Source organism: Gigantopelta aegis, chromosome 11 (assembly GCF_016097555.1).
Source record: "Gigantopelta aegis isolate Gae_Host chromosome 11, Gae_host_genome, whole genome shotgun sequence".
Lineage (NCBI taxonomy): Eukaryota > Metazoa > Mollusca > Gastropoda > Neomphalida > Peltospiridae > Gigantopelta > Gigantopelta aegis.
This window is the reverse complement of record NC_054709.1, coordinates 4,602,911-4,626,242: the sequence shown is the minus strand read 5'-3', so window position 1 is coordinate 4,626,242 and position 23,332 is coordinate 4,602,911. Positions and strand designations below refer to the sequence as shown.

General features: G+C 39.9%; 1 protein-coding gene across 1 annotated transcript; it reads right to left on the bottom strand.

Annotated features, from left to right (window-relative positions):
* LOC121385299 (myeloid differentiation primary response protein MyD88-like) lies at positions 1-20,054 on the bottom strand. Its single transcript, XM_041515918.1, has 7 exons — positions 19,504-20,054; positions 18,189-18,266; positions 16,378-16,440; positions 8,449-8,647; positions 5,936-6,027; positions 1,280-1,493; positions 1-389 (listed from the first exon to the last, which is right to left on the bottom strand). The coding sequence occupies exons 1-7, from the start codon at positions 19,850-19,852 to the stop codon at positions 149-151; spliced, it is 1,236 nt and encodes a 411-aa protein (XP_041371852.1). The 5' UTR covers positions 19,853-20,054; the 3' UTR covers positions 1-148.
* Between the last annotated feature and the right edge of the window lie 3,278 nt (positions 20,055-23,332).

Below are 23,332 nucleotides of genomic sequence, written 5' to 3'. Positions count from 1 at the left end.
AATTTTTATGAAATCACCGGTGACACCTTTAAAACATTTTTTTGTATGAAATCACCAGTGACACCTTTAAAACATTTTTTTTGTATAAAATCACCGGTGACATCTTTAAAAAAAATTTTTTATGAAATCACATGTCATTGTAAGTCTGTCACTTGGGCAAATCAATCATGATACTTTCCTCGCTGTTTTCTTCTCCACAGCGAGACTCCAAGCAAGCGGTGTTGTGGACCGTGCTACGGGCTGTGACGGTGTTGTGTGCGGCTCTACGGGCCGTGGCAGATGCACGGCTGAGTATAGCACTGCCCCTGTCGCTGCTAGAGGTGGTTGTAGTGGTGGTGCTGATGGTTCTGCTGCTGCTGCTGCTGCTGGTGTTGTAGTCAACACTACAGCTTTAAAAATATATTTAAAAAAAATCATATGGTGTATTATCTGTCAGTACACAAACCAAGACGAGCAAAATCTAAAACGATGAAGGTGTTTGGTGCAACCCAATTTGCAATATATTTCCGTGGGAATTTATAGCCAACTTTAAAGGTTTGCACATGATTTTCTTGGTGATTTAGTGCTTAATTTTGAACGGTTCGGCCTAAAAATAGGAATATTCGAGCCGAGTTGATATGTCCAAAAATGAATGCCGAGGTCAGGCCAGGTCATAGGGTTTAACGTGCACATTCAGAGCAAGCTGTTGTAGCGCACGCCTGTCATGGGCGCAGATGCCGACTTATGCCGGCTCCTTCTTCCAGGACAGGAAAGGGTTTGGGGTGAATGGAAGGAGGGACCCCCCGCGCTAGCAAGTGCAAGAGATCACCAGCGGGCAGTGTGTTTGTGGTACTGTTGAATTTTTAATGGCCTGTAGAATTAAGTCCAAAACATTAAAAATTATAGCTAGTGCTGGAACCTTGTCCATTGGGGTCATCGTGGTTGGTCTCCCATGTTGTAGCGCACGCCTGTCATGCACGCAGGACAGGAAAGGGTTGGGCTGGGTGGAAGAAGGGACCGTCTGCACTGACAGGTGCAAGGGAGCACCAGCAGCCCGACCGGAGTTGTTAGCAGGCGGGGGGGGGGGGGGGGGGGGGGGGGGGAGGAGAGGAGAGAAGATGGGGTTGGTTAGGTGCTTTGGAATTTGGATGGTCTGTAGGATTAATGCCAGTGTGCAGTTTGATTGAAGGAAACTGGGCACATATTTGAACGGTCCACCGAAAAATACCAGGGTAAGATGAATGCCATCTCGCTGTCCCTTACACGGTGTTCTCTGTATGTGTTCTCGCAGAAAACTCACCTGGGTGGAGCAATGTTCAGCTTGATGTCCGACAAACTGACGTCAGTCGTTGTGATGCTGTTGTTAATGGGAGCTTTGAGTACCGCCGCAAGGCGGCTCCAGAACCAGGGGGTTACTCGCTCCTCCTTGTAGTTACACATCGACACCTGGTTCAGCAGTGTGGGCACTGAGCACGCTTCAATGCACAGCGGAATCACCTTCTTGCTCCGGGCACCTGGACATTAACAACAGTACCGGTGAGGTTCATGATACGCCCATCAGGAGTTTGATGGAAAAACCATAATATATCTATATTAATGAATATGTTACGGGTATGATTCAAGTCTAATTATGTGAAATGTTTACAATGGGATGGATGAACGGTTTGTTTTGGTCCAACCACCATCCCAAGTTGTTCCTACATGTGGTTTGGTGGTCCTGTATGCGTCTCTATGCAAGATATGATCTGGACAAGGATTTACTGTTATGTGCAGTAGATCGTCAAAAGTAGGTCACAGTGACCTAGGAATAGTATTCGACACACCGCATCTCAAGTTGTTCCTACATGTAAGGTTTGATGGTATGACTATATCAAATAAAATCCCATAGGCAACCATGTTAACGTTTGTGTTTAAAAACACTATATGTTATATATCAACCAAACTATGACCCATAAATATCAGTACTACAACCCCTCAAAGTATTAACTTAAGAAAATGAACGCTATGATGACTGTTGTGTTCTTGAACGAGATCGTTTCGGGGTGGGGGTTCTGTCATGGTCTGGGCAGCCATTGCCCATGGTTATCGTTCACCACTAGTCGTCATTGATGGCAATTTAAATGCTCAACGTTACCGCGATGATATTCTCGCTCATCACGTCATTCCTCTGTTCCATAACAACGCCAACATCTCGACATTTTTCAGCATGATAATGCCACCTCTCATACAGCTAGAGACATTGTAAATTTTCTTAGGACAAATAACACTGATTTTATTGATGACTGGCCCGCTAAAAGTCCTGATCTCAAACCCATCGAGCATGTCTGAGATAGTCTAGACAGAGGATTGAGGCGTCGTCCCAACCCACCCGCTAACGTCAACGAACTTCGTCAAGCGCTCATTCAGGAATGGAGCAATATTCCACAGGCAGAAATCAACACTTTAGTCGATTCTATGCGCCTGCGATGCACTGCAGTGGTCAATTCAAGAGGTGGTCATACCCGTTATTAAGTGGGTGTTTTTATTTTTAACCCCTACCACACTTGGTCAAAATTCCTCCCAGTTTCTGTTAACCTATGGCAATGATTTTTGCACCAAACGATGCATCATGGAACACTCTTTAAACGCATATATAACAATTATTCCCCCGGTTTGTTTTCATCAAGTTATGTTCAAGCAAAGTTAGCAGAAGTTTCTTATTTTGTTCAGTATATATTGTGTACAGTTTTGTACAAATGCAATATGTCATATTTGAAAAAATAATAATAATACTCCTGAAGATATTTACTGTGCTCAGCTATTTGTGTAGAGAAAACATGGATATTCAGAGTACTTCAACTCCTTAAACTTATTCTACTGAAACACATGTACTTGACTGACCCCTAGATTATGAAGACCGTAACAGGCACATCAAACAAATATCAGTATTAAAAAAAATACAATGTCTGAGGAAGGAAAAATCAACATGACTGCACCTGTATCAAGTAATGACTTAATGTCCTGCACATCACTGTTGGAAGGAAATCCTGTATGCTGAGTGTAGGTGTCTTCAAGTTACCAGGTGTGGGAATTTCAAATCCATCAGCTATGCTGATTTTCAAAATGGACCATCAAAACCATTGGCAGCCACCAATATTCCTGACTATATTTTATGTATATCCTACTATAGTTGGAGGTTTTAAATATTTGTGATATCTGGAATTATCATGCAGTTTTCACATATTTATTTTTGATTTAAATGACATAATTACCCGAACATCTATTTTATTGCATTATTTTCTAATCCAGATCAATACAATATGTATATTGGATGTATTCCTACAATCTGTAATCCAGCATATTATTTAGCTATTAACATTGGATAATACAGCTTTAACAATAAAATAAATTATCAACTTACACCAAGGTAGATAATCAAATTTGGAAAAATTGGTTCTAAATCTAGTATACACTTAAAATGCACTTCATGGGAGCAAACTAAGTGATTATTTAAAAAAATAATATTTGATCTGTATCCAAAATATGGTCTGGACAAGAACAAGTTAACAGACGGACGGACGGACGGATGGACGGACAACGCCATACCATAATACAACCCATCATGGATGGGCGTATAAAAATATATTGGTATAAGTAAAGTAAGGAACCTGTAAGATCCCCCCACCCGCTGCCGGCCTCGGTGGCGTCGTGGTTAGGACATCGGTCTACAGGCTGGTAGGTACTGGGTTCGGATCCCAGTCGAGGCATGGGATTTTTAATCCAGATACCGACTCCAAACCCTGAGTGAGTGCTCCGCAAGGCTCAATGGGTAGGTGTAAACCACTTGCACCGACCAGAGATCCATAACTGGTTCAACAAAGGCCATGGTTTGTGCTATCCTGCCTGTGGGAAGCGCAAATAAAAGATCCCTAGCTGCCTGTCAAAAAACCGTGTCAGAATGACAATATGTTTGACGTCCAATAGCCAATGATATGATAAAAAATCAATGTGCGTCGTTAAATAGAACAAACTTTACTTTCCAGTTTCCAGCGCGGGCGATCCCTTTCTCAATCTAATTAAAATTAGCTCTACTATTACATGTGGATCTAACAGCAGCCCGTTGGAGCTCATGTCCAGATGACCTTTCATTCGACCAATCGAAAACCTTAATTGCAAAATCATGCCAGTGATTTGAAAAATATTCGAAAACATTCGGGATTATGCCGAGGGTATACGAAATGATTCGGGTAAATTACGAAGAATGCCGGAAATTAATTTCAATATAAAATTTTACATAAAATTTGTTTCAAGACGAAAAAAAAAAACCTGTGATGGTATAGTCATAAAAAAATCTTATACTAGTATACAATCCAAAATTTATTACTGCACTTTCCCCCCATTTTTTTCAATGTTAAAATAGACCAACAAGTTCACCTATTGCATAAATAGTCTCACCCGATATTTTAAAAATTTGTATGCTCCCGAATAACGCTATAAAAGTGAAGTGTAATTGGTTGACATTTAAATTGTTATTTATATATGAAATGTCACCTAGACATGGGAGTCCATGCAATGCTGTTAGATCTACTGGTAGACCAGTAGAGTTAATTTTAATCAGATTGGTCCCCCCTTCTCCCACCTTCCCCAAACCCTTTTCCTGTTCTGGACAGAGGAGCCGACCCATGCTGACACCTGCGCCCATGACAGTTTGTTCTGAATGTGCATGTTAAACCCTATGACCTGACCCAACCTGACCTGACCTGACCTGACCCGACCTGACCGTACAATTTGTAACAAAATGCAGATCAACGCAGAATGAAATTTCAAAGACAATCTGTGAATGCTTTGAAAATTTGTAAAAGGAGGGAACATTAAAGTTAAACTTTGCTTTGTTTAAAGACACAACTAGAGCACATTTATATATTAATTATCAGCTACTGGGTGGCAAACAAATTAGGTACTTTTGACACGTTGTCTTAAAGGAAAACCAGCGACTTTTTCCCATTAGCAGCAATGGGTCTTTTATATGTACTTTCACACATACAGGGCAGCACATACCATGTATTTGATACACCAATCGTGGGGCACTGGTTGGAAGTGGAAAATACCCAATCAGAGAAAGGATCCACGGGGTTGATTTGATCCTATGATGCCAGCACCTCAGGCGAGCGCTTTACGAACTGAGCTAAATCACCACCCCCACCCCTCCCCCAATGTGGGAACCAGAAATCTGTGTCTGGTCTGTGGTGTGTTACAGCTAAAGTTTGTTTTGTTTAACGACACCACTAGAGCACATTGATTTATTAATCATCGGCTATTTGGTAATTCTGACACTGTCATCAGAGAAAAGCCGCTACATTTTTCCATCAGTGGCAAGGGATCTTTTATATGCACTTTTCCCACAGACAGGAAAGCACATACCACGGCATTTGACAAGTTGTGGTGTACTGGTTGGAATGAGGACAAAAACAATCAGGTGAATGCATCCACCAAGGTGGTTCAATCCTGTGACACAAGCACCTTATGTGAGCACTCAACCGACCAAGCTAAATCCGCCTCCCCCACCCCCACCCCCCCATGATGTGCTACAGATATTATGGGATACAGGCATGAGGTTTACATCTTGCACCATTGGTGACTTGATACACACAAGGGGTGGGATGTAACACAGTGGTAAAGTGCTCGTCTGATGCGTGTCAGTTTAGGATCGATCCTCATTGGTGGTCTCATGGCCCTATTTCTAATTCCAGCCAGTGCACCACGACTGGTATATCAAAGGCTGTGGTATGTGCTATCCTGTCTGTGGGATGGTGCATATAAAAGATCCCTTGCTACTCATTGAAAAATGTTGCAGGTTTCCCGTCTAAGACTATATGTCAAATTTACCAAATATTTGACATCCAATAGCTGATGATTAATAAATCAATGTGCTCTAGTGGTGTCGTTAAACAAAACACACTTTGATTCATGAACCTACCTGGTGAGAGACTGTGGGCAAATTTGAGTTGGAAGTCGCAGATTGGGCTTGCAAGAAATTCTGGAGACAAAATAAGAATCACTCTTTTGCACCTGGAATTTGTCCAAAAAAATGATTAATTAATAAGTTACAAATATCAAATTCAGAAGTGAGGTATATTTGTATTACGTTTTCCGATTAGCAAGCTGTGAAGACTGTAAAAAAACAATGTTACATAAAAAAAATTAATTCATTTACAGCAGTGAACTGAAATAGACACTGAATAATTTTCAGTTTTTTTCCACTGGTTCAGATACGGTTAAAAAAACATTATTTTTATATATACAGGCCCGTTGGAAGGACTTTGGAAATGGGGTGGCACTGACAGATCAGGTACAAACTCTATATCAGATTTTGGTTACAATGGTAAACATTAATGTGATAAACAAAAAAGAGGCTCACAAGTGGGGGGCACGTGCCACCACCACCCCACCACGGCTCCACCCCACCCCACCCCCCACGGTTAATATATATAGTTAGATAGATAAATGAATATCGATGCGGATGCAAAGGCCTTACACCTACCCAACGAGATGTTAAACTGGCTCTGGGTGAGATCCGGTACTATGATGCGAACTCAGTACCTACCAGCCGTATGTCCGATGTCTTAACGACGATACCACCGAGACCGATTAACCCATTTTAACGACTGTCTGTTATTTCTTTTACGTTCATTGCATGAGTTTGTGGATGTTTGTTTCGTTGGGGGGGGTTGTTGTTGTTTTGTTGTTGTTTTTCATACTCAAAGTTCCAGCCAGTGCTCCACAACTGGTGTAAAAAAAAGCTGTGGTATGTGCTATCCTGTCTGTGGGATGGTGCATATAAAAGAATCCTTGTTGCTAGTTGAAAAGAGTAGCCCATGAAGTGGTGACAGTGGGATTCCTCTCTCAATATCTGTGTGGTCCTTAACCATATGTTTGACGTCTTATAACCATAAATAAAATGTGTTGAGTGCATAGTTAAATAAAACATTTCATTCATACTCAGAAGAATGTAAGAGAACTAACTGATACTCCCAGTCTTGGGCACATCCACCTGGGAATCACAGAGAATGTGTCCAAGACAGTCGTGTTTGAACCTTCAATGGATGTAAGCACGAGTCAAATAGTGGATTGATTGACTGACACTCCTTATAATTCAGTTTGAAAGAGACTTACCCTAAAAATTCATATTTTATTTTGAATTATCACCCCAGCAAGCAGTCATATCGGGGGAGATAAAAATCATAATTTCTCACTGACAAATTATCATGCATTGGTTTAATGTACACTACTATTGGACGATTTGACACCAACAAACCAATCACCTTGTCATCAGGATTTGGCAAAGCACACACAATGACGTCATGTAGTTTAAAGCGTTTACGTCTTTCTGGTTTCAGTCTTAAACTTGTAATAAAATGGTAGTTTAATGTAATTCATTATATATTTTTTTGTTTTTTTACAGAATATATAGAACTTTGGATTTTGAAAATTATCTGTGAACCGTAAATAAAATACAAAGTTAAAGCAATACCGGGTATATTAATATTATAAGATTTATATAAATTTGTCTTTGGTACTTAGGTACACTAACCACAAATGATAATGTAACGCAACCTGTAAGGCTGTAAGTGTAATACCGTAAATGTACTAATTAAATTTTTTATTTCTTGTTCATGTTCTTAACATTTTTGGATAAAAAAAAAAAAAAAAATTAAATATGTATTAAATCATAATAATATTTAAACTTAAAAAAATATAAAAAAATAATAATATATATATATTTTTTTAATGCCAAGATCTAAGGTTAAGAAGTATATATGACATTATAAAGTATTCATATAACTTATTGTAATAATGGGTTTTTTTAAATCTTGCGATTTTGGGTTAAATTGTGTGAATTTAAAAAATCTCCTGCTTTTTGACAAAATCTCCTGCTTTTTCAACACACACCTCCTGCTTTCTCTTGACTAAAGGTTGACAGGTCTGATACCCAGCACAGTAAAGTACTAGTAGTTTACGTCGTTTCTATACACATGGACATGTAGCCGATGTAGGCTGTATCGAAAATAAAGGCTAAAAAAGAACCCAAATAGCTGGGGCAATAAATAGAATAACAAACTCGGTACCAGTTATTATCAAATTTATGTCCCTCGTGAAATAATGTTCACTTGTCACTCGCTAAAACTAAAATTATTTCACTCGGGACATAAATTTGATAATAACTGGTAATTTGTTTATTATCCTATATTTATTTAGTTTTTTGGTTCTAAACAATAATGCTCAGTAAGACAAAGTACTGATATAAAGTGATGCCATCAGGTATGTTATTTTTTTCACGTTCATCGAGTAATGAACAAACTTGCGCTGCTATGGGTGGACCAATGGCATGATGTTAATTATATTGTAATGAACGTAACGAGAATTTAATTAATTATATACTGTGTATAATATGTGTGAAAGCGAGAAGTGTTTCTCCTGTGGTTTTCTTACCTTATGTTAATTAAGTGTGCATCTGTGGCATATTTGGATGTCCCTGGTAAGTCGTCCCTCCACGGAACACAAAGTCGGAGATTATGTTCCGGTCCTTCTAGTGCTGGGATCAATATGTCCGTGACAAACGAGTAATCATTTGACGTCTCACTGCACACAGACACGAATGCGTCGTACATCTGTGGAGTACCCCTATTAACTACAAATAATAACAATAACAATAACAATAACAATAACAATAATAATAATAATAGTAATAATAAATAGGAATAACAGTAATAAATAATTTTAAAACATAATAAATATATAAATAAATACATTTTACCTTGAATACCCCTCATATGCAATACATACAGTAACTTTTTCCTACCAAGTCAAAAGCTTTGAAAAGATCAATAAAAGCAACATAAAATCTATGCCTAGGCTTTCTAAGATATTTCTGACACAATGCCTGAAGTGTAAATATATGATCTATTGTGGAGTAATCATTTCTGAAACCTGCCTGTGCTTCATGGATAATATTATTAAATTCAAGCCATGTCCTAAACCTAGTTTGTAAAAGAGAAGTAAATAATTTTCCAATAATATTTAATAACGAACTACCTCTAAAGTTATTTGGACCTGTAATATCTCCTTTTTTAAACAATAGAATAATTAAGCCCACATTCCAAGAATCTGCGAATGTACCACTATTTACAACAGAATTAAATAACATCCTTAGATATGGTATAATAAATAATGCATTCTTTAAAAACTCTGACTGCACACTATCCACACCTGGGCTTTTACCTAAATTAACTGATTTTATAGCACTTCTTACTTCTTCACCATTAATAGCATCAAAGGTAGAATTAAATATAATGCAGTCAACACAATCAACATAATCATGATTAATAATAAAATCATTTACCTAATCATCAAAGTTGAACCATGACAAACACTAGGATTAAGCAAGGTTTTAAAATATGAATGACACTTATCTAGAGATATGCTTGATTGGCTACTTTTGCAAAATAATAGCAACTTTACCTTTTTCTAGAATGTTTGACCATCCTTTTCTTTAACAGCAGAATCAATATCATTAATAATACTTTGAAGTACAATTTCATTATGCTTTAATAGTGGACATTAGCTTTAAAAATAATTAACCACCATTTCTTCTGGCCAGCGTACATATATTGTTCCTGCCAAAGTGTTAACATTTCAATTTTAATGACAGTATACTGAACTGACGATAAACATTGTTATCTAAGTAACAATTCATGTTTTGAAGCTGTTTTGTTATGAGGTTAACAAACCAACTAGATCAAGACGTTAGTATGGAGTCGTTTATGGGCTGTCGGTGAAAATTAATTTGGTAATTATAGGTAAATAAATGTGAAGTTTAAATATTCATATGTGAACAAATTGCAATACCTTTATTTTATGTATATCTTAAGTACATACTTGTTTTCATTTTCACATTGTAAATGTACCATAACCTGCTGTATTTACTTGGTGTAAAAGCGTGTCTGACGACAATAATGCATCCATGTTTTAAACAACTTTCGTTTTTTGGAAATCAAAACCACATATTTGACTTATTTTCCCGTTTCTTGGGATGCATTGCTGTTACTGTTGCAGTTAAACACTGCACAGTTAACCAGCTCATAATTACGTCGACAGTATATAATAATCTTGTAAATTCAATTTCCGATAAACCTGGAGACAAAAAACAAAGACGACTGAAATGCACAACCAAAGAATCAACATGTGTACTGGTATTGGTGGAAGTCTTTGATAACTCTCATCGATGACGTATTGCCACACTTTCGTTCAGATCTATGCATAATCCCGCCCATGCACTTCTGTTTTTACCCCAAACCTTAGACACGCAGCTGACCGGTGACTCGCAGCAAGCCGTGCATTCGAGTAATGCGGTCTTTGACGCTAACTTAATCCATTACACACTACTTGTCTTTTTGTGTCCGGTGTCCTTTAATATTATACTTCCTCAATCTCCTATTACTAACAGCAAGCAATTGTATGCAAACGAGCAAATAATTAATACCTGAATGGCCAATTTGTTTTGTTTGTAGACTGATAGTTCTATTGTATATCTATATTGAATTTCTTTTTTTAAATGTGTAAAGTTAAGATATGACTTTTGTACTTTTGCATTTATAAATGTGAAATTCTGCAACTAACAATAACAAAAATCAAATGCTGTATCTGTTGTTGCATGTTTTTAACGCCAAGAATAACCAGTTCTTCTGAGAGATTCATCTTATTTCCATGAGTACAATTTGCCATAACCCACTGCATAAAATCTGTTACATTCTCAAAATAAGTGTGACAAAGTTTCCCTTTGCTCAGAACAAAATGTACATTTATCATCAGTTCCTATGTTTATTGTGTATACAGAAAGTGTTGGTTGCTAATATGCTATTTAATATTCTGTATTGGAACCATTGGAGCTTAGTTTCAAGAGTTGTTTTAAAAGGTTTTATACAAATATTAGACCACTTGAGTTCAGATCCAAATTGAATTTCCCATTTTATTTTAGCCTTATTACTAATCACCGAGGATTCCAAAACATAATAATATGGTTTTGTGCCTTTCTTCAAAGAAAGCAGTTTACATGTGAAACTGAAGTATAATCTAAAAATATATTAGTTTGTTCAGTCTTGAAATTCAAATTCTTAACATACTATTTACAAGCTTGAACAAGTCCAAAATAGTCCAAATAGGAGACGTGAATATCATGCACATCTTTAAAAACTTCCAGAGAAAAAAAAATTCCCCATTCTTGCCATACAAATCACAAACTTTCTGTAACAAGTTGTGCTTAATTTTTTTTTTTTTTAAACCCAATTCTAATATTATTATTGAAGAAAATAGGTTCAGACAGACTCTCTCTCACTTTATTGTAACTTTATTATTGAAGAAAATGTGTTACATGTCTATTTTTAAAAGGGTGTGTCCCCGTTTCAGTGTCACAGACTCTCTCTCTCACTTTATTGTGCATAACTTTATCCAATGTGTTACATGTCTATTTTTTAAAGGGTGTGTCCCCGTTTCAATGTCACAGACTCTCTCTCTCACTTTAATGTGCATAACTTTATCCAATGTGTTACATGTCTATTTTTTAAAGGGTGTGTCCCCGTTTCAATGTCACAGACTCTCTCTCACTTTATTGTAACTTTATCCAATGTGTTACATGTCTATTTTTTAAAGGGTGTGTCCCCATTTCAATGTCACAGACTCTCTCTCACTTTATTGTAACTTTATCCAATGTGTTACATGTCTATTTTCTAAAGGGTGTGTCCCCGTTTCAATGTCACAGACTCTCTCTCACTTTATTGTAACTTTATCCAATGTGTTACATGTCTATTTTTTAACGGGTGTGTCCCCGTTTCAATGTCACAGACTCTCTCTCTCACTTTATTGTGCATAACTTTATCCAATGTGTTACATGTCTATTTTTTAAAGGGTGTGTCCCCGTTTCAACATCAAAGACTCTTGTCTCACTTTATTGTAACTTTATCCAATGTGTTACATGTCTATTTTCTAAAGGGTGTGTCCCCGTTTCAATGTCACAGACTCTCTCTCACTTTATTGTAACTTTATCCAATGTGTTACATGTCTATTTTTTAAAGGGTGTGTCCCCATTTCAATGTCACAGACTCTCTCTCACTTTATTGTAACTTTATCCAATGTGTTACATGTCTATTTTCTAAAGGGTGTGTCCCCGTTTCAATGTCACAGACTCTCTCTCACTTTATTGTAACTTTATCCAATGTGTTACATGTCTATTTTTAAAAGGGTGTGTCCCCGTTTCAATGTCACAGACTCTCTCTCTCACTTTATTGTGCATAACTTTATCCAATGTGTTACATGTCTGTTTTTAATGGGTGTGTCCCCGTTTCAATGTCACAGACTCTCTCTCACTTTATTGTAACTTTATCCAATGTGTTACATGTCTATTTTTTAAAGGGTGTGTCCCCGTTTCAATGTCACAGACTCTCTCTCACTTTATTGTAACTTTATCCAATGTGTTACATGTCTATTTTTTAAAGGGTGTGTCCCCGTTTCAATGTCACAGACTCTCTCTCACTTTGTTGTGCATAACTTTATCCAATGTGTTACATGTCTATTTTTTAAAGGGTGTGTCCCCATTTCAATGTCACAGACTCTCTCTCACTTTATTGTAACTTTATCCAATGTGTTACATGTCTATTTTTTAAAGGGTGTGTCCCCGTTTCAATGTCACAGACTCTCTCTCACTTTGTTGTGCATAACTTTATCCAATGTGTTACATGTCTATTTTTTAAAGGGTGTGTCCCCATTTCAATGTCACAGACTCTCTCTCACTTTATTGTAACTTTATCCAATGTGTTACATGTCTATTTTTTAAAGGGTGTGTCCCCGTTTCAACATCAAAGACTCTTGTCTCACTTTATTGTAACTTACTGGCCTCGGTGGCGTCGTGGTTAGGCCATCGGTCTACAGGCTGGTAGGTACTGGGTTCAGATCCCAGTCGAGGCATGGGATTTTTAATCCAGATACCGACTCCAAACCCTGAGTGAGTGCTCCACAAGGCTCAATGGGTAGGTGTAAACCACTTGTAACTTATGACAGCTTTGTAAATTAGGTCCTTGATTCCATTTGTAATGATCTGATGCGAATGCAATGTTGTCTCCAGATGCAGTTGAGACTGTGATAAAACAGATCATACCAGGTAGTGATTGGTTCTGCATCTAGATGCTATTTAAGTTTAACAACACCACTAGATCATATTGTTTTATTAATCATCGGCTACTGGATATTAAACATTTGTTTTCTTAAAAAGTTTGCTTTGTTTAACGACACCACTAGAGCACATTGATTTATTAATCATCGGCTATTGGATATTAAACATGTTTTATTAAAAAGTTTCTTTTGTTTAACGACACCACTAGAGCACATTGATTTTGTAATCATCGGCTATTGGATGTCAGACATTTGGTAATGTTGACATATAGTCTTAGAGAGGAAACCTTCTACATTATTCCAGTAGTAGCAAGCTATCTTTTATATGCACCATCCTACAAACAGGATAGCATATACCACAGCCTTTGATATATACCAGTTGTGGTGCACTGGTTATAACGTGAAATAGCCTCATCGGGTCATTGGGTTTTCTGTCTTTGACCATATGTTTAACATCCAATAGCCGATGATTAATAAATCAATGTGCTCTTTTTTATCTTTCCTAGACCAACAGTGCATCAAGCAATTGTTTTTTCCCACTGGGATACGTTGAGCCCTCCATCTAGACGCTATCAAAAGAAAATGCCTGCGTATGACAGGAAGGAAGGAAGGAAATGTTTTATTTAACGACGCACTCAACACATTTTATTTATGGTTATATGGCGTCAGACATATGGTTAAGAACCACACAGATATTGAGAGAGGAAACCCGCTGTCGCCACTTCATGGACTTTTCTTTTCGATTAGCAGCAAGGGAACTTTTGTATGAACCATCCCACAGACAGAATAACACATATATCACGGCCTTTGATATACCAGTCGTGGTGCATTGGCTGGAGCGAGAAATAGCCCAATGGGCCCACATACGAGGATCGATCCCAGACCAATCGTGCATCAAGCGAACACTTTACCACTGGGCTAAATCCTGTCCCCCTTAAAACAGGGTGCAGGTAGTCAACAAGACCAGGTTCGAGAGATAACAACCAGGAAGAACCCTCAGAAGATACACTTACATGTATAAAACAGGGTCCAGGTAGTCAACAAGACCAGGTGCTCAAGATAACAACCAGGAAGAACCCTCAGAAGATACACATACATGTATAAAACAGGGTGCAGGTAGTCAACAAGACCAGGTGTTCAAGAGAACAACCAGGAAGAACCCTCAGAAGATACACATATATGTATAAAACAGGGTGCAGGTAGTCAACAAGACCAGGTGCTCAAGATAACAACCAGGAAGAACCCTCAGAAGATACACATACATGCATAAAACAGGGTGCAGGTAGTCAACAAGACCAGGTGCTCAAGATAACAACCAGGAAGAACCCTCAGAAGATACACATACATGTATAAAACAGGGTGCAGGTAGTCAACAAGACCAGGTGCTAAAGATAACAACCAGGAAGAACCCTCAGAAGATACACATACATGTATAAAACAGGGTGCAGGTAGTCAACAAGACCAGGTGCTCAAGATAACAACCAGGAAGAACCCTCAGAAGATACACATACATGTATAAAACAGGGTGCAGGTAGTCAACAAGACCAGGAGCTCAAGATAACAACCAGGAAGAGCCCTCTGAAGATACACTTACATGTATAAAACAGGGTGCAGGTAGTCAACAAAGACCAGGTGCTCAAGATAACAACCAGGAAGAGCCCTCTGAAGATACACATACATGTATAAAACAGGGTGCAGGTAGTCAACAAGACCAGGTGCTCAAGATAACAACCAGGAAGAGCCCTCTGAAGATACACATACATGTATAAAACAGGGTGCAGGTAGTCAACAAGACCAGGTGCTCAAGATAACAACCAGGAAGAGCCCTCTGAAGATACACATACATGTATAAAACAGGGTGCAGGTAGTCAACAAGACCAGGTGCTCAAGATAACAACCAGGAAGAGCCCTCTGAAGATACACTTACATGTATAAAACAGGGTGCAGGTAGTCAACAAGACCAGGTGCTCAAGATAACAACCAGGAAGAGCCCTCTGAAGATACACATACATGTATAAAACAGGGTGCAGGTAGTCAACAAGACCAGGTGCTCAAGATAACAACCAGGAAGAACCCTCAGAAGATACACATACATGTATAAAACAGGGTGCAGGTAGTCAACAAGACCAGGAGCTCAAGATAACAACCAGGAAGAACCCTCAGAAGATACACTTACACGTATAAAACAGGGTGCAGGTAGTCAACAAGACCAGGTGCTCAAGATAACAACCATGAAGAACCCTCAGAAGATACACATACATGTATAAAACAGGGTGCAGGTAGTCAACAAGACCAGGAGCTCAAAATAACCAAGAAGAGCCCTCTGAAGATACACTTACATGTATAAAACAGGGTGCAGGTAGTCAACAAGACCAGGTGCTCAAGATAACAACCAAGGTGCTCAAGATAACAACCAGGAAGAGCCCTCTGAAGATACACATACATGTATAAAAGAGGGTGCAGGTAGTCAACAAGACCAGGAGCTCAAGATAACAACCAGGAAGGGCCCTCTGAAGATACATGTACATGTATAAAACAGGGTGCAGGTAGTCAACAAAGACCAGGTGCTCAAGATAACAACCAGGAAGAGCCCTCTGAAGATACACATACATGTATAAAACAGGGTGCAGGTAGTCAACAAGACCAGGTGCTCAAGATAACAACCAGGAAGAGCCCTCTGAAGATACACATACATGTATAAAACAGGGTCCAGGTAGTCAACAAGACCAGGTGCTCAAGATAACAACCAGGAAGAACCCTCAGAAGATGCACATACATGTATACAACTGGAGGGAGGGGGGGGGGGGGTCCAAAACAAAAATTAATAATAAGAATTTAAAAAAGTTAAAGGTGGGGCTTTTGGGGGATTTGGAGGAGTTGGAGGGGTAAAATAAAATAATAAAAAAAAAATACTCCATGCAATTACTAAATGGTGTGTTTGTTCACACTTTTCGGGCATTCACGAACAAATTGGTTCCTTTTCATCTTTATTCTCATGCTTAATTTTTTTTAGAGAATTTAAGACTATCTTCTGTCAGACAAACAGATAGTTGAAGGGAAGTAAAATTGTGTACTGTTGAAACTGTTAAAAAGCATAAATAAAAAATATTTCATTAGTACGTGATGCCGAGGGACTCTTACGATTCGCCTATTTAAAGGGCGCGGGATTATTAAAATAGAATACTGTAACAAACTTACCATCTGCAACCGTAATAAACCGGAATTCGTCAACACCATGGTCCGTGATGTCACTTCCAGTCACTGCAAAGAAAGGAAAACATAAAATGAATGAATGAATGATTGTTTAACACATCTTAGCACAAAAAACACACAAATAATACACATCAGGGCTATTGGGTGTCACAAATGGTAAGTATAATAAAATATTTTAAAATGAAATCATCTATTTCACAAAATTAAATTTTATTATTATTATGAGACAAGCAGGGTCTATCTAAAATATGTGTATACTGACCATTTTGGACATTATACAGTCATAACTGGGATGGTTTGGTGTTTTCTTTAGGTGGGGTTTTCTTTGTCTTTTGTTGTTGCTCCTGTTGTGCATTGTATGTGTGTGTGTGTGTGTGTGTGTGAGTGGGTGTGGGTGTTTGTGTGTATTTTTGTGGTGTGTGTCTGTGTGTATGTATGTGTGTGTGTGTGTGTATGTATGTGTGTATGTATATGTGTGTGTGAGTCTGTGTGTGTTTATGTCTGTGTCTGTATGTGTGTGTCTGTATGTGTGTATGTATGTGTGTGTGTTTGTGTATGTGTATATGTCTTTGTGTGTGTTGTGTTTGTGGTATGTGGGGGATGGTATGTGTGTGTTTGTGTGTGTATATGCATGTGGTGTGTGTGTGTGTGTTTGTTTGTGTGTGTGGTGTGTGTGCGTATGCATGTGTGTGTGTGTTTGTGGTGTGTGGGGATGGTATGTGTGTGTGTCTGTGGTGTGTGGGGATGGTATGTGTGTGTGGTGTGTGAGTATGTGTGTGTGTCTGTGGTGTGTGGGGATGGTATGTGTGTGTGTGTGTCTGTGGTGTGTGGGGATGGTATGTGTGTGTGGTGTGTGAGTATGTGTGTGTGTGTTTGTGGTGTGTGGGGATGGTATGTGTGTGTGTGTGTTTGTGGTGTGTGGGGATGGTATGTGTGTGTGTGTGTCTGTGGTGTGTGGGGATGGTATGTGTGTGTGGTGTGTGAGTATGTGTGTGTGTTTGTGTGGTGTGTGTGTGTGAAGGTGATCTCCCCAAAAAGACAAATTATATGTTATCAAATGTCATGCATTCAACCTTCGATTAATCTTAATGGGTTTTTTGTTGGGGGGGTTTTCCGCAAAAGGGCGAATATGATTATGATTATAGAAGAAGTCTGTTTGGCTGGAACGAGAAATAACCAAATGGGACCACCAACTGGGATCGATCCTAAACCGAATGCGCATCAGCCGAACGCTTTACCATTGGGCTAGGTCCTGCCCTTCTTGGTTACGATTATAACAATGCAGACGCGGATCCAGGGTGGGGGGGGGGGGGGGGGGGGGGGGGGGTGGGGGGGGGGGGGGGGGGGGGGGGGGGGGGGGGGGGGGTGTCTGGACCCCACCCTGCTCGTGACCAGAGTTGATCTTGACAACGGGAATATACTTCAAATCAATCTAAAGCTATCTTCAAATATGAAAATTTCCTATCGAGGGGGGGGGGGGGGGGGCCTTTAGTCTTGAGCCTTTGAAGGGCCCCCCCTGCTAAAATTCCTGGATCCGCCCCTGCAATGTGCTAAATAACCGTAGTCAATGGTCCTCTAGGGAAACACAATATACATTTATATGATGAACTACATGTAGATGGGAAATACATTTTTAATCATTTAAATTTTAATTAATTAATTAATTAATAGTTAGACATGCAATATAAGCATGGCATTATTATGATTTTTTATTTCAAACAATATAATTTTATTTAAAAAGTAATTTGTTTTTTTTAAAAACCCAGGAAACATTTAAAAGTATATTTTGAAGGCACCTGTATCATCCTGAATGGGCGGACTTCCATAAGTTTGTTGATTTTCTCGAGCCTTCAGGTGGTGTTCAATATCTCGAACTAAAATGTAAATTAAATATGCACCATCACAAATACATAAGTAAATAAACAAATAAATAAACAAACAAACAAACAAACAAACAAACAAACAAACAAACAAACAAACAAAAATTACAAAACAAATGAGATTTTCTTTTTTAATTTAACAACGAACTAAACACATTATAATTTACATATGGTTGAGGACCACACAGACAACACAATAAGAGAAGAAACCCACTGCCATTGGCTACTTTTTTTTATTATTACAGCAGATGGGGAAATGTTTGTGTGTACCATGCCAAAGACAGGAGAGTACATACCACAGCCTTAAATTTGTTATGACAGCTGTGGAGCACTGCCCAGAATGAAAAATAACCTAATGGGCCCACCAATGTATCATGGCAAATTCTTTACTACTGGCCTATGCAGGTCATCCACCCCCATTTACCCCCACGCCTACCCCCATTGATATACCAGTTGTAGAGCACTGCCTGGAAAGAAACACTGACGCACCAATGGGGATCGATCCTAAACCGACTGCGTATCATGGTGAGCGCTGTACTACTGGGCTACACAGGCCATCCACCCAACTCCCCCCCGTCCCCTACTCCCCCACCAAGCCCATTTAATATGACAGCTGTGGAGCACTGCCCAGAATAAAAAATAACCTAATGGGCCCACCAATGTATCATGGCAAAATCTTTACTACTGGCCTATGCAGGTCATCCACCCCCATTTACCACCACTACCCCACCCCCACCCCCTTTGATACACCAGCTGTGGAGTACTGCCTGGAATGAAAAATAACTTAATGGATCCACCATTGGGGATCGATCTTAAACCGACAGTGTATCATGGCGAACGCTGTACTACTATGCTATGTAGGCCATCCACCCCAACGGGAAGCGATCTTAAACCGACAGAGTAAAATGGCGAGCGCTTTACTATTGGGCTACGTTGACCATCCACCCAACTCACTCCCCTCCCCATCTCCCCCACCCATCCCATTTAATACACCACTTGTGGAGCACTGCCTGAAACGAAAAATAACCTAATGGACCCACCAATGAAGATTGATCCTAAACCGACTGCGTACCATGAAGAGCGTTAAAATACTACTGGGCTACGCACCCCTGCACCTCCACCCCACCCCACCCTCCCACATACACCCACCCCCGGTTCCTACGGGCCTGCTATGTTCTGCATCTGGTAAAAAAAAAAAAAAAAAAAAAAACAAGAAGAAATATTTACTTACGTATGATGTGTTTACAGTCAGTGAGTACGTCATCTCGTCCCAGGCAGACCAAATGATCCACCAGTTTCCCCACGGTCGGGCTGAGGTTGGGCGTCTGCGTCCACTCATTCAGAAGTTTTATGGTGGGGTTTCCGTCTAAGGCGAAGTTCTGTTGCTGGAGATAATCAAACCCCACGAGTTCTGCCAACCCGTTGTAGTCTGGTGTGAGACTCGAATTCTCGTTTGGGAGACGGCCCGTCAGATTCAGGTACTGCGACATCTTGTTCCGAGCAGAAAATCGAAGCGCGCTTAGCGGTACTTCGCGGTATTTCGTGGGTAAATAGTCCGCCATTGAATCAGCCTCGGCCATGTTGGCGATTCGCGTCCCCCTCGGGCCTAGCAACAGAGTCGACGATACCCCGCTAACGACACATGCTATTACTTGGTAGAATGATACCTAAAGTGACGAACTAGAATTCTGTAAATGTCAGAAAAACAGCAGTGACGATGAGGCGAAACCGGGACCGGGAAGGAAAATCGAAACGGAACCAGGAAGTTGTTTGCGACACACGGGCAAACTCACAGGCTAAAAATACATCGCCTTTTGTGTGTCGGCTACCTAGGTTAGGTGTGACACAGGAAGCTTTATATTTCTTCGGTCAGGGTCGGATTAATCGCGAAGTCGGGGGGTAGCATACCCTCTGATCACACATTTCCCTAACTAGTAGGCCCTACTGGTTATAGAGAATACTACATGAGTGGCCGTTAGATGCCATAAATTTACCTTCAACCTTGCGAGTTAAAATAAAGAAAGAAATGTTTTATTTAACGACGCACTCAACACATTTTATTTACGTTTATATTGCGTCAGACATATGGTTAAGGACCACACAGATATTGAGAGAGGAAACCTGCTGTCGCCACTTCATGGGCTACTCTTTTTGGATTAGCAGCAAGGTATATTTTATATGCACCATCCGACAGACAGGATAGCACATACCGCGGCCTTTGTTACACCAGTTGTGGAGCACTGGCTGGAACGAGAAATATATCTTACGAGTTGTTTTTAAATGTATTTAACGATCTAAAGCGAGTTTGGTACGTTTTTAAATGTTAGATGCAGGATTTAGCTCAGTCAATTGAATGCTCGCTTGAGGTGCTTGCGTCGCAGGATCGAACCACCTCGGTGGATCCATTCATTCATTTTTTTCTCTCTTTCTCTCTCGTTCCAGCTAGTGCACCACAACTGGATAAAGACAATGGTATGTGCTTTCCTGTCTGTTGGAAAATGCATATAAAAGATCTCTTGCTGCATTAGGAAAAATGTAGCGGGTTTCCTCTGATGACTACGAGTCAGAATTACCAAATGTTTGACATCCTATAGCCGATGATTTATTAATCAATGTGTTCCAGTGGTGGTGTTAAAAAAAAAATGTTTTAATGTTCTTCAAAATCTTTAAATCTTAATTACAAAAGTGACATCCACCCCTGGAGTGTTTTATGGTATGCCAGCAATAATTCTAGCATGGATGGCAGGCATATTTCACTTTAAAAAAATGCCTTTAAAAGTTTGTGGGGTTTCGTTGGGTTGTTTTGTTGGTTTTTTGGGGGTGGGGGGTGGAGGTGGGTTGGGTCCCCCCTCCCCCCCCCCTCCCACACACACACACTCCCTCATTTCGCTGAAGCTCACATGTCAGAATTATCAAATGTTTGACATCCAGTAGCCGACTATTACTAAATCAGTGTGCTCTAGTGGTATTGTTAAACAACAAAAAAACTTGTACAACTTCCATTGAGGCATGCACTTGGCAAACGCGGTGCTGGTATAAGAATTAGGGGGTACTTAGTGGGGTCGGCTAAGAATGGGGTTGTTTACCCATCAAACAGCACGAAAAAACCCGCCTTTTCCAGGTTGATATGGCTGGATAAGACTCCATTTTACTGTACCTCAATCCCACCTCCTTGCTTTACTTGTACTTCTTAAGGCAGCGACACACGATACGAGCGCTCCGTAATGTTTGTCTCGTCATCCGAGTCTCATTTATGGCATTCCCAGTCTGGAGCTCGACGCGGTAAGACGTGTTTGTTTCGCTTGTGCACACTGCACGTGCTTTCGCGGCTCGACTTGGGAATCCTTCACTTCGTTGTTTTTGTCAGCGAGGTAAAGTTTTCTACTGGGATGTATGCGGCCATTGGAACTGATTGAACGTTGGAACGCTTCTCGTTTCGGCAGTCTGCACCACCAGGATGGATTCTTTTTTAACGAGATTCCTTGCCTCCACGTCATTTCTCCGTCTGTCTATGTTGACTTGGGGTTTTTTCGTGACTCGTATGACGGCCATTCTGCAGAACGCCACTGTTGTTCGCGTTTAGTCTCTACATGTTCGAGCCTGTCCAAGCAGCACTGGAAGATTGACCGCCCCACTCTATAAGAAGAAATAGGAAGCGGGGTCGTCCTCTACTACTCTTTTCTAGACTTTACTTTGTTTTATTGTGATACCATCTCGTATCCTTCGGAGTCGGGCCCGTTCGCACCACTATCCGGCTTCTCAAGATCTGTACTTCAGCGCAGCACTACACCTTCAACGTATATTGACTGTCAATCTAGGGGTTTTCTTGACGGGATGCAACCCATCTCGTCCCTACAAGCTGTGCACCCTAACGGCCTTAACCAGGCCACTCATGTGGACATATAGATCGACCTTTAAACTTTTAGACCTTCGTTCAAAAGTTTGTCTACATTACTTCTTTTTTTTCTTCTTTTTTTTAATATTATTAAATAGTCCGATCCTCTCTTCTTTCTCTTATTTATTTTTGGGCTGTCCTTCTAAAATGCTCCAAATTATATAAATATTCGACCGAGCAGTCAGTTCTTTTTTTTTTTGGCTTGTAACTTTTTTTTCTTTTCTTTAAATTCTATTAACCGTTTTTACTAATAATTGCTATTTTCAAAATTCTGCTCATTTTCAACTCTACACCCCTCCATCCCGAGTCAGGCCACCGATTTTATCTAATTTCTTTTTGACCACCCGATCTAATCTAGCGATCAAATTTAATGAGTAGAATTTTCTTTATTAATTATATTAATTAGAGATGCACATCAAAATTTTAAAGGCCCACTATTTAATTTTTTAATATAAATTTCAAAATTGTCCGCTTAATTTTTTTCTCTGCCGGGGAAAGCCCCTGGCTATCCAGAGACGGGGCCCCGGGACGGACATGCTCGAAACTCTAGTGGTATATGAGCATGTAAAAATTATTCGCATTCGCACGATAACATGGTGTCATCTGTGATACGTTCCACTCATTTATGGGGCGGGACGTAGCCCAGTGGTAAAGCGTTCGCTTGATGCGGGTGCTATTTCTCGCTCCAGCCAGTGCACCACGACTGGTGTATCAAAGGCTGTGGTATGTGTTATCCTGTGTGTGGGATGGTGCATATAAAAGATCCCTTGCTGCTAATCGAAAAGAGTAGCCCGTGAAGTGGCGACAGCGGGTTTCCTCTCTCAATATCTGTGTGGTCCTTAACCATATGTCTGACGCTGTGACGGAACATGCTCTTAATTTTGCTTTTGCCTGTGGCGATATTAATTGTTTTAGAGGGCCGTGTGCAGTTCCAATATGCACTTAAGCCCAGGTGGCCAGTAGTTACGTAATACCTCCGCGAGTGCGGTTTTTACAACCGTGATTTGGCGACTAGGCGTCAGTGAGTCTGGCCATCTAAGAGAAAATTGCCGTCATGGTCGATGTGGAAATATCACTTGATAGGGGGAGGGCCGCGATGTAACCCCAGGCGATATTCGGTTTTTAGGATAAATAGCTAGGGTTTTAGAGACATCAGGGAGAAACA

Excerpts from the sequence above, each read along its gene's own strand:
- LOC121385299 (XM_041515918.1), bottom strand. The coding sequence starts at position 19,852 with ATGGCCGAGGCTGATTCAATGGCGGACTATTTACCCACGAAATACCGC. Across the intron at positions 18,267-19,503 it reads TGACTGTAAACACATCATAC|TTCGAGATATTGAACACCAC; the intron begins GTAAGTAAATAT and ends TTTACATTTTAG. Across the intron at positions 8,648-16,377 it reads GTTTATTACGGTTGCAGATG|TTAATAGGGGTACTCCACAG; the intron begins GTAAGTTTGTTA and ends TATTATTTGTAG.